Genomic DNA, 11084 nt, shown 5'->3' on the forward strand with positions numbered 1-11084 from the left:
TATATGATACAAATACTATTGTTTTCACTAAAAATAAATTGCAGCAAAAAAAAAAACAAAAAAAAAAAACAACCCAAAATACCAAAACAAATATACAAAAAAATCATTGTTTTCATATTTTTCAAAAATCGTAGCAAAAACCCTTAAAAGGCTACCAAAAAAAAAAAGAAAAGAAAAGACCCATGGGTGAGTGCAACCTAAAGGTACCGTCACACTCAGCGACGCTGCAGCGATATAGACAACGATCCGACCTAAAACTAGATCGCTGGAGCGTCGCTGTTTAGGTCGCTGTAGAGACGTCAAACACGGCAACTACAGAACGATGCAGGAGCGATCCAGTGACGTAACGGCGACTCACTTCTCGTTCTCGCTGGTTGTTAGCTCCATGTCAAACAGCCGGAGTGTACCGATCCGACACATTGCAGCGTAGCCAGATAGGCGTGTTTCTCCACAGAGACACCCAGGATGTGACGTTCCAGAATATAAACCGCGACTCTACAGCGATTCAGTCGTTCCATATTTTTTGAGAGTTGCGTCTTCACGTTCTGCCTTTCCAGCGTCCTGTCCGGAACGACCCTCCGCCAGCTACGATCCTCTTCTCCCGGGAGCGTTCTGTCTGGAACGCCGTACTCTGTATACTGCAGGCGTCTTCATCGGTTCTTTTCTTGCTCATCAACGGTATGAAATATCTTTGAGTTGTTGTTTGTTTCTTCTGTGCATAGTTATGGCTATGCAGCAATGCTTATCTATGTACAAGGTAAAATGATGTATAAAACATCTCTGGCAGCCATCTTGTGCATCTGGCAAGCGGAGGCACAAGATGGAGGCACTTTAGAATGCGGTTAGCAAACTCTTTTGCGCTGGCTGTCATTTTGTGCGCACACTATATGGAACGGTAAACCAACTCTTTTGTGTCTGCCTTGGCTTGGCTGGCCTTGGCCGGCTCCGCTAGTTAATTAAAACAGCACACAACATAACGGTAATATAAAACTTTTTTTTTTTTTTTGAACAACTATAAAACAAAACAAAAAAGGAAAACACAATCAAATCCTCCCACGGCGGTGGGCCAACAGGTGTCGCAGCGTGCGGCCCTGCTGCTTCACTTGCTGGGACATGTTTGTTGCGGCCTCCAGCAGGCGCGCTGCTGTCCTCTCCAGCCGCTTCTGCTTGGCCAGCAGCTCTCTCACGGTGGGCGATTCTGTGGATAGAAGAGGTCGGAGAACGGACGGTGATTACGCTGCAAATACGGCATGTGTGAACATACCCTGAGATTTACTACACACTCAATGTGGTCCTGTCCCAGAGGGCGAGAACGTTTTTTTTTCTCGCTGTCAAATGTGACATCTCACCGATAACCCCTCCCACTGTCTGTATACTTACGGAGAAGGGACGCCGGTTGTTCATTCCCGGAAGAAGCGGAAGAGCTGCTGACCTGCCAACCCCTCGCTCGGGCCGCAGCTAAAAGGAAGCAAATACATATCTGGTTAACAATTGAACACGCTATGGGGAACAGCTCGCAGTTTTGGTCACTTACGAATGCTCGCCTCTGGTGAGAATACCGCCAACCCGGGGGAAGAAGACGAGTGGCGGAAGGGCGGTGTTGCTGCTTGCGGAGGGGTGCAAGCGCGCCTGGTCCTTACTGCATCTGTAATGTATACAATATTTCAGCTCCCCTCTTATGTCCCGTATGCAGTAATAAAATTGCAATGAATGATGGTTAACATACGTGATGACCCGGGCTGTTGGCTGCCGCTGGTGGCGGATGAAGGGCTGCTGGCTGGTGCCTGTTGCCGGCGCCGTCTCTCTACACAAACATTATAGAACCGCAATATTTAGACACCAAAAGTACAGGGCTCCAGACTAAAAAAAAAAAATACCTGGGCGGCAAAAGTTAGGAGCCAAATGAACGTACATATATAGAAAATAGAGATCACTCTTCCCAGTGATGCTATACTCTGCATTGTCTGGGGGCTCTGGTGTTCAATGCTCTGCGTGGCCTGGGACACGTATTATTGCATCACTAGGAAGCGCCTCACGGCAGCGCGCGTCTCTTGATTCCCCCTTCCCGGCAATTGCGGACATCCCCAAATTTTATATGTTGGTGGAGATTCTGGAACCCCTGACCTGACCATTTTTCACATTCTCCCCTCCCGGCAGCGTGCGTCACCCGTTTCCCCCATACTGGTACTTGCCTTGACTTGTCTCCGCCCGAAACTCTGCCAGAGGCTGTGGGGTCTTAAATTTCAGGTCCGCCCACTTCTTACGCAGCTGGAACGCACTGCGGCGGATGCTGAACCGCCTCTCCATCTGCCCAGCAATGCGGCGCAGCACCTCCTGCTTGTACTGGTTTTTGTGGGCAGGTGCTGTCTCAAGACCCTCATAGTCCCAGGCAGTCATTTTGGAGACAAAAAAACGGAGCTCTGTCTGGCCAAGGGGAGCACAACGCTGTCTCGCCGCCATTTTACCTGGAATGACGCTGAACGGCACCGCCTAACCACACCCAGAGGAGGTCCGCGATCCGCATCGCTATAGCGTCGCGGTTGTGGCGCTGGCTCCTGAAATCGCTCTTTGGCGATCCCGGTTTCAAGCCGCAGCTCTCATCGTCCTGGTTTCAGCGTTTCAGCGGCTTGTACAGTGATTTTAGGGAATCTATGGGGAACGGCTGTTGCGTCAACGCTGCTTATTAGCCCTGCGTATTTAACGGACGTATAATATGCGGCAAATACGCGATGTGTGAACGCTACCTTACAGTATTGGATGTCTTGTGTCAGTTTACCAATCATAAGTGTTAATTCTTTTTTTGGCTTTTTCAGGTTGCCATGTCTATTACAGATGTACCGGTGATTGTAGCGGCTGCATTGTTGGTTGAAGCTCACCGCCAGCTGGAGGCTCACGTGCGGAACACTCGTACTAAGCGACAGCGCCGCATATGGACCAGACAGTGGCTGCAGAAGAGGAATCAATTGTCCCATATGGGCCTAATAAGGGAACTGCAGGAGACCAACCCGCATGATTTCAGGAACTACCTGCGAATGTCGGAGGATTCCTTTAATGTGCTACTTGCTGCTGTGGAACCTTCAATCAGGCGGCAAAATACCAGGATGCGAGCTGCTGTCCCTGTGGATGAGAGACTGGCTGTCACGCTGCGGTTCCTGGCGACTGGCAGGTCTATGCAAGACTTGCATAACTGCGCAGCTATTTCCCGATCCCTGCTCAGCGTCATCATCCCAGAGACATGTAATGCAATCGTCTCAGCTTTACACCGCACTTACATGCCTTTCCCGGAGACCCAGGATGATTGGAAACAGATTTCCCATGGATTTCAGCAGCAATGGCAGTTCCCAAATTGCGGAGGGGCCTTGGATGGGAAACATGTCCGCATCACCCAACCACCACACTCCGGCTCATTTTTCTACAATTACAAGGGTTATTTCAGCGTAATTCTCATGGCCCTCGTTAATGCAAACTATGAATTTATAAGTGTGGCTGTAGGGATCAACGGTAGAGTATCTGATGGAGTTTTGGAGCACACCGATTTTGGGGAACGCTTGAAAGAACACAAACTGGCCTTGCCGCCCAACAGCGACACTACTGGAAACATGAACTTTGTGTTTGTCGGAGATGAGGCGTTCCCTCTGCATCCCAACCTTCTGAAGCCCTACTCCCAGAAAACTTTGACACCGGAGCGACGCATTTTTAATTACAGACTTGCCAGAGCTCGACGCGTTGTGGAGAATGCTTTTGGTATTATGGCAAACCGATTTCGGGTTTTCCACACTGCACTCAACATGAAACTCTCGTCTATTGACTCTGTGGTGCTTGCCTGTTGCGTCCTGCACAACTTTCTACGCCGCTGTGATGCCAGTGCATACAGCCCTCCACAATATGTAGACTCAGTTGACCCTGATGTAACCCAGGGCGAATGGCGTCTAGACGAGCACAGGGTTTCAGGCTTGGAAAGTCTTGGATCCGAAAAGAACTCTGATGATGCGACGATTTGCAGGGAGAAGTACTGTGACTTTTTCAATGGGCCAGGGGCTGTCCCATGGCAGCATCTCCAGCAGTAGTGCAAATGTTCCAATTTCCATTTTTTTAGGGTTGATGTGCTCTCGTGTACCATTTTGTTGATCACCCATGCAATTCCTTTTTCTGTCTCAATGTCTACATAAAAATATCTATATGCACATACTCTAGTTCTGTGTATATGTATGTATGTATATATATATATATATATATATATATATATTCACTTATACATTATGTAACTATGTAAACAATAAATCTAAAGAGAAGAGACCATGTGAAGCTTATAAAGGTTATTAACATATAGTGAAAAATGTGGCCCACGAAGCTAACTGTAAATGAAGAACAAAAAAAAAACGGCAGTGTGAACACATAAAGTGCCTATAAAACAGAAGTCTCTATCGTTTACAGTCCAAGAACACTACAGATGTTGATAGTAGGTGTCCATCTCGCTGTACTGGTGTGTGGCCGTAGAAGGTCCTTGCGAAAAGTCACCAAAAGAAGGGGGTGGAGGTGGTGTCTGGAACTGCAAATGATGTGGGGCCGGTCTGCGGACAGGAGTGCTGTGCATGGGCTCCTGCTGGTGTCCCCAATAAAACTGGCCACTGGGCTGACGGTCGCTGATGGTCACCGTTGATGTCTCACTCAGTTTGCCAGCGGCTGCCGCGTTCAAAACCTCAAACATTAATCTCTCCGCGTGCGTTCGCTGGGTAATGTCCAGTCTGTTTAAACCGTTCCGCAACGAAGGATGGGAATCTCGTGAGCTGGGTTGTGGCATGCTGGGTCATAATGTTGTTGGCCAGTGCCAGGAGATCCACAGGTGTGCCCGCATGTCGCCTTTCTTTTGCGAGATGGGCGCTGTGGACGTGTCTGCTCCTCGACACATGGGCTTATGGAGGACTGAGGGGTCTCGTCATCGTTCCCTTCCGGTGTATGGAGCTGTTGAGGAGGCACCTGCGAGTACAGGAAAAAAATAAATAAAAAGTCAATAACATACAAACAAATTAGCCCTAGAGAGCCCCCCACCACCTCCCCAACACCTCTATGCCCGACCGTGGGAAGCTTTGAGGAACAGTTATCTAGGTAGCAAACCACAGGGGTTACAGAGCTGAGCTGAAATACTTTTGCCGGCTATACTGTACGAATGTGCGGAAGACACAAAATTTAAATTAATGTTAGACTTTTGAAATAAGACAGCATTTAAAGGAAGGGAAGGACTGTCTGGACATACTTATCTGAACAGGAAGTGGCAACTGTTATTATCTGGGGGATTAAACATGAAAAACGTGAATTATTCTTATTGGGAACCATGCAGTCTCATAAACATACAAGACACACGGCATGCTACAAGAAGGGAAGCTAGGGGGTACTTACATGCTCGTCAGGAGACTGGGGCAGGATCTCTTCAGCAGATGGCGCACAAAGGCTTGTCACGGTCTGGCACGGGCGAGGGATTTCCTGGTCCCGAGTGAACTCCAGCAGGTCATAGCACCACAACTTGGGCACATGGAGGTCGTCCGTTCCGGCCCCAGACTTCATGGACTTTTCCACCTTGTTGACCTCTTTTTTTGTACACTGTGTGGAGAGCCTGGATCTTCTTCCGCACAATGTTTTCATCCACCGTCTCAGTGGGATGATGCTGCTTGTAGAGGGCCACCAGCTTCTCGGACGCAGCTTTCTTCTTGTAGCGGTTGCTGTAATCCGCAGACTTGATCTTCCACAAGCAGGGCAGGGAGCGGTACATATCGATGAGTGCCCGAACAAACTCCTGGTCATTGGCAGACATCTGAAAAAAAGAAAGAAATAGTTGTTACAGCAAGCAAGAAAGTGAACGCTCAAAATGGCTGCCAGCCAGCGCAAAAGTGTATTTGTTTACCTTTCCATAAAGCAAACGCTCAAAACGGCTCGTTAAGGGAAGAGACATGTAAAACAATGTAAAAGGCTTATGAAGTTGTGTGGAATGCCAGAAGGGGGGAGTTTACAGCCCCTGGAGTGGAAGATTGTCGTGAAAAATAAAAAAGGTATCCTAGAAGATAATGGATTGTTGTCTGCTTGTGCATGAGAAAAAGTCTCTGAAAGTCTATATAGAGGAAATTGGGTAGAAGAGAAAAGGAATAAAAAGAAAAGAGTTTTGAGTTGTTTATTACAAAAATATATCCTGTGAGGGGCCACCACCGTATAATGGTGGCCCTGAGCCATGTGCTTTATCTGGTGGCAGCCATTTAGTGGGTGGGCCGTGTGCTTTTTTCCTATTAGCAGCCATTTTGTGGATGGGCCGTGTGCTTTTTTCCTATTGTTAGCAGCCATTTTGTGGATGGGATGGGCCGTGTGCTTTTTCTTATTGTTAGCAGCCATTTTGTGGGTGGAAAAAGTGTTAATTGTAATGGTGGCTATTTTGTGGATGGCAAATGTAAATTTGGCGGTGGCCATTTTGTTGGTGAACATCTTAACATCGTAACGCACCACATCACCAAATCCTTGTTACCCAGTAATGACCACTAACGGCCAATACTACAGCACAAAAGTGTATTTGTTTACAAACTTGCAAGCTCAAACAGATCTCTGCAGAGATGCAGTATACATCACTCTACAATACACTTTTCATAAAGCAACAGCTCAAAATGGCTGCCAGCCAGTGTAAAAACGTATTTGTTTACCTTTCCATATAGTGATAGCTCAAAGTGGCTGCCAGTCAGCGCAAAAGCGTATTTGTTAACAAACTTGCAAGCTCAAACAGATCTCTGCAGAGATGTAGTATACATCACTTTACAGTACACATAAATTAGCATTGCTGCATGGCAGATGAAACGAACAGCACAAAGATATATACTTACCGTTGATAAGCTGAAAGAGATAGAGAACGAAGACGATGCAGAGTTCTGGATTTCCAAACAGGACGCTCACGAGAGGCTTGTAGATGGCGGAGGACGCACAAGTGATTGCAAAGGAGTAGAGTCTTGGTTTATATTTCGGAACGCAGCTACAGATGATCCTGCTGTGGCCTATCAGCGTTCACAGGGAGACGCCCAGCTACCATTGTTCCTGGTGCAAGGTCCCTCCCAGGCCGTCGCGGCTGGGGGCGTCTCCATTTGGAATGTAACACGCCTACCTGGCTAGAAGGAGACGCTGCGACGCCCCCTATGCTCCTTGCTCGTTGCTTTTTATGTCAAACATGACGATACACGCCGACCTGATGACGAAATAAAGTTCTGGACTTCTAGCTCCGACCAGCGATGGCACAGCGGGATCCAGATCGCTGCTGCGTGTCAAACACAACAAGATCGCTATCCAGGACACTGCAACATCACGGATCGTTGTCGTTCCCATTGCAAAGTTGCTGAGTGTGACGGTACCTTTAGAAAAAGGTCCCTTAAAAGAAAAAAAGCCATTTGGCCTTCTCCAGAAGGGAGGAAACTCTCTAGTGACACCTATATGTATCTATATAAAAATATCCCTGCTCTGTACTAAGAGGACTTAACCCCCGAAACAGCTTTGGTTTGGTTGAAATCCAAATTCAAGTCGATTAAATGGATTAACTGCCAGTAGGTGGCAGTGGAGAGACAGATTTCTCCCTTCTGGAGGGGAGCCAAGTTTATAGTTTATTTCCTTCTAAAGCAAAGGTATGAAAATCCTAGGGTGTTCTGTGTTAGGAGGAACAGGTAATGTTAGTCTGACACCCGAAAAGTATTGTTGAATTAAGGTCCGTGCACATGTTGCATTTTTGTCGCCTTTTTCTTTGCAGATTTGTCACAAAATCTTGAAGGGTTTCCTAGTATCAGCAAAGTGAATGAGATTCCTGAAGTCTCATGCACACGTTGCTTTTTTTTCCTTGCAGATTTAGATCTGCTGCATGACAATTCTCTCTGTGTTCTTGGTGCAGATTTCATCCATAATAATGAGTGGGGAAAAAATTTGCAACAAAAAATGCATGTAAAAAAAAAGTGTATTTTTATGCGGCAAATCCTGAACATGTGCATATACCCCTAAACTAAATTTCTGTACAATGTATTGTCCCATGCACTTTTTTTTTTTTTTTTTACTTTAAATGGATGATGTCGGACGGATTTGAGTATTTGTGAACTTTTTGGCCACTTGTCACAAATGTTCAAAAATTATCTCTTAAAGGGAAGTTGTCAACCTGCTCGTTCTTATGAATAGAGCTCTTTCTGCCTTTTGTACGTTTCCAAGGATGGGACAGAGACCGTTCTCTGAGCTCAATGATACTATATGATTAGTAAGTTAAAGGACCTGTCACTTAAAATAAATATATATATATATTTTTTCACCTAGTGTAAATGCCGCTTTGCTCCTGAATCCGTCCTTGTTTTTCTTTTTTTTCCTACTCCTTTCCGTTACTGAGATATGGCCCTTTCTTGTATATAAATCTAGTCTACTTGGCCAAGTGGGCGTGATCATCACAAAGACGCCCACTGAAAGATTTGACCTCGGCCGTATCTTGAGAACGGAGAGGCGCAGAAACAAAAGAAAAACCACGCCGGATTCAGAAGAAAAGCGGCATTTACATTGGGTAGAAATTACGGTACATATTTTTGACAATAAAGGGGTAATTAAGGATCTCAATGTTGATGGCTTTGTCCTGGTGCAGCTGGCCGGCCAAATTATGACTGTGGCCACTCAACTTTTTCTGCAAAAAAAAAAACCATCAGCGAGGCATCTTCTCCTTGGGCTCAATTCCCGCTCAATTGCGGAAAATGCGCTGATATTTACAGTGCCAGCAAAATCTGAAATGTATCCGCTACCTAAATCTATAGAAGCTGCGGGATTGAGATCCACAGATGTAGGTGCAAGTTTCTCCCTTCTTTATGCAAAGAATGAAAGGCGCGGGTTCCCTGGAACTTTTTTGCAGTGATATCCACAGCGGTAAACACGACTTCTGGTATTGCCCCGCTGCACTAAATGCGTCGTGTGGGAACATAAAATTAATGAGCGTTGTCCAGGATCAGAAAAACATGGCAGCCTTTTCTACCACATTTCCTCCCCCCTCGGGTGCAGGTCATGTGTGGTACTGCAGCAGTGCCAACAAGAAGCCAGCCATGATTTCCCTAATCCTGAACAACCCCTTTACCCAGAGCAAATTTGTTTTGTTTTGCATGTTTAATAATGAAGTCTTCAACTTCATAACCCTCCAAGGGCAACGGTATAATGGTTCAGCGATGTTTAGTGCCGAGGCCCAAAAGCCGAACCTTGAGTCATGGAGAGGAAGAGTTCATTACTAGTGATGAGCGAATGTGCTTAAAGTGTTATCTGAGCATGCTCTGGCGTGCTTGAAACATATGTTCGGTATCCTTGCCGGGAGATCTTTCAACATGACCCTTCTCTGCAGTTCTCTATATATTATATTATGGCTTTTTTTGGCTACTACCTGCATCATTCTTTTGCTTCTAACACGTTTTCTCGCTCTTTTTCTTTTTAGTTCTGTCTTCCCTATTTGTAATCTACAGCAATACATTCATTGTAAGCCCATCTTTCTCTGTATAGCTCACCTGGGGTGGTAATGGAGGAGACCTGTAGAATATATATATGTATATATAAATTTGTGTGTGCGTGCTACATTATATTTTTTTGGTTCTTACGATGTACAATGAGGTCAGAAAATGCCATGAACCCTTTTTTTTTTTCCTGTTTTAGGATTTTTTATGTTGTGAAATGGTGACTTTTTTTTACCCTTACCCCCCTCCACTACCCATCGCCCTGTAGACTTTTGCCAACGATCAGCGCACTCACATGACAATGCGTATTTTGTGCCATTGAGTCCTGTATGGTACCAATAAAAAAAAAAAAAAAATCCAGTTTCATAATGTTCATTTGAGTCATTGTACCCGCACCCTATCCTCATTATTTGGGCCTCTGACTCGGAGGTTGTTCTTTATAAATATATTGTATAATAAACTCTACCTGGGTTTCTATGTGTGAACGTTTCTGCTCTGGTTTTCTCCTTTATTACTTGAGACGTGTTTTCCTGTTGTCTAATGCGAGTTGGATGAATGCCGACGTAGATCTAGAGGACTACAACCCCCAACATGACCGATCATTGGCCCTGAGTATAATACAGTTCTGTTATGTGCGATACATATAACCACCTTATACATAGACGACTATAACCCCCAATATGACCGATCACAGAATATGATCATAATTCATGATTAACTACACAACTCCCAACATGACCAGAATACAAATTCATTAAAAATCCCCAACATGACCACAATACAATTCTATCAAACTCTATACATGCGAAACTACAACTCCCAGCATGGCACTGGATATGACTAATTACATTTTTTTTATCCTCTGTATAGCACACTACAACCCCCAACATTAATAGAACTATGATATAATGCTATTATTCTGTACAACCATCACTCCGACAATAATACACTTCTATTTGTGTCGATCCCTAAATGACCTGTTGATATAATAATTTTTATCCTTTGGGACAAAAGGCCAATTTGTGCCTATGGTAGGTATGGAAATATTAATTATGTGGTCCTCTGTGTTTAAAACATTACCTAAAGTTGTGGCACGTATTTTGTGTTTCACAGTTTGCTGCTTCAGTGTTTTAAAATCTTTTCATTGGATGTTTCTGTTGTTTATTGAAGTACAATTAAGAAAAGTTTTTAAAGTTTTATTGACATACATGAAGTTTATATACACTACCGTTCAAAAGTTTAGGGTCACTTTAAAATTTCCTTGTTTTCAAAGAAAAGCACAGTATTTTTCCAATGAAGCTAACATTAAATGATTCAGAAATACACTATGCATTGTTAATGTGGTAAATGACTATTCTAGCTGCAAACGTCTGGTTTGTAATACAATATCTTCATAGGTGTATAGAGGCCCATTTCCAATAACCATCACTCCAGTGTTCTTATGGTACTTTGTGTTTGCTAACTGTGTATGAAGGCTAATGGATAATAATATAATAATAATAATTTTTATTTATATAGCGCCAACATATTCCGCAGCGCTTTACAAATTAGAATACCCTTGAAAACCCTTGTGCAAGTATGTTAGCACAGCTGAAAACAGTTTGGCTGATT

General features: G+C 44.6%; 1 protein-coding gene across 1 annotated transcript; it reads left to right on the forward strand.

Annotated features, from left to right (window-relative positions):
- Positions 1-488: 488 nt before the first annotated feature.
- LOC138666006 (putative nuclease HARBI1) lies at positions 489-4208 on the forward strand. Its single transcript, XM_069754057.1, has 2 exons — positions 489-678; positions 2814-4208. Exon 2 carries the CDS (start codon positions 2820-2822, stop codon positions 4065-4067), a length of 1248 nt encoding a protein of 415 aa, XP_069610158.1. The 5' UTR covers positions 489-678; positions 2814-2819; the 3' UTR covers positions 4068-4208.
- Positions 4209-11084: the final 6876 nt, after the last annotated feature.

This window comes from Ranitomeya imitator, chromosome 2, assembly GCF_032444005.1.
Source record: "Ranitomeya imitator isolate aRanImi1 chromosome 2, aRanImi1.pri, whole genome shotgun sequence".
Classification (NCBI taxonomy): Eukaryota; Metazoa; Chordata; class Amphibia; order Anura; family Dendrobatidae; genus Ranitomeya; species Ranitomeya imitator.

Bases quoted from the DNA above. Each gene is read 5' to 3' on its own strand.
- LOC138666006 (XM_069754057.1), top strand. From the start codon at position 2,820: ATGTCTATTACAGATGTACCGGTGATTGTAGCGGCTGCATTGTTGGTT.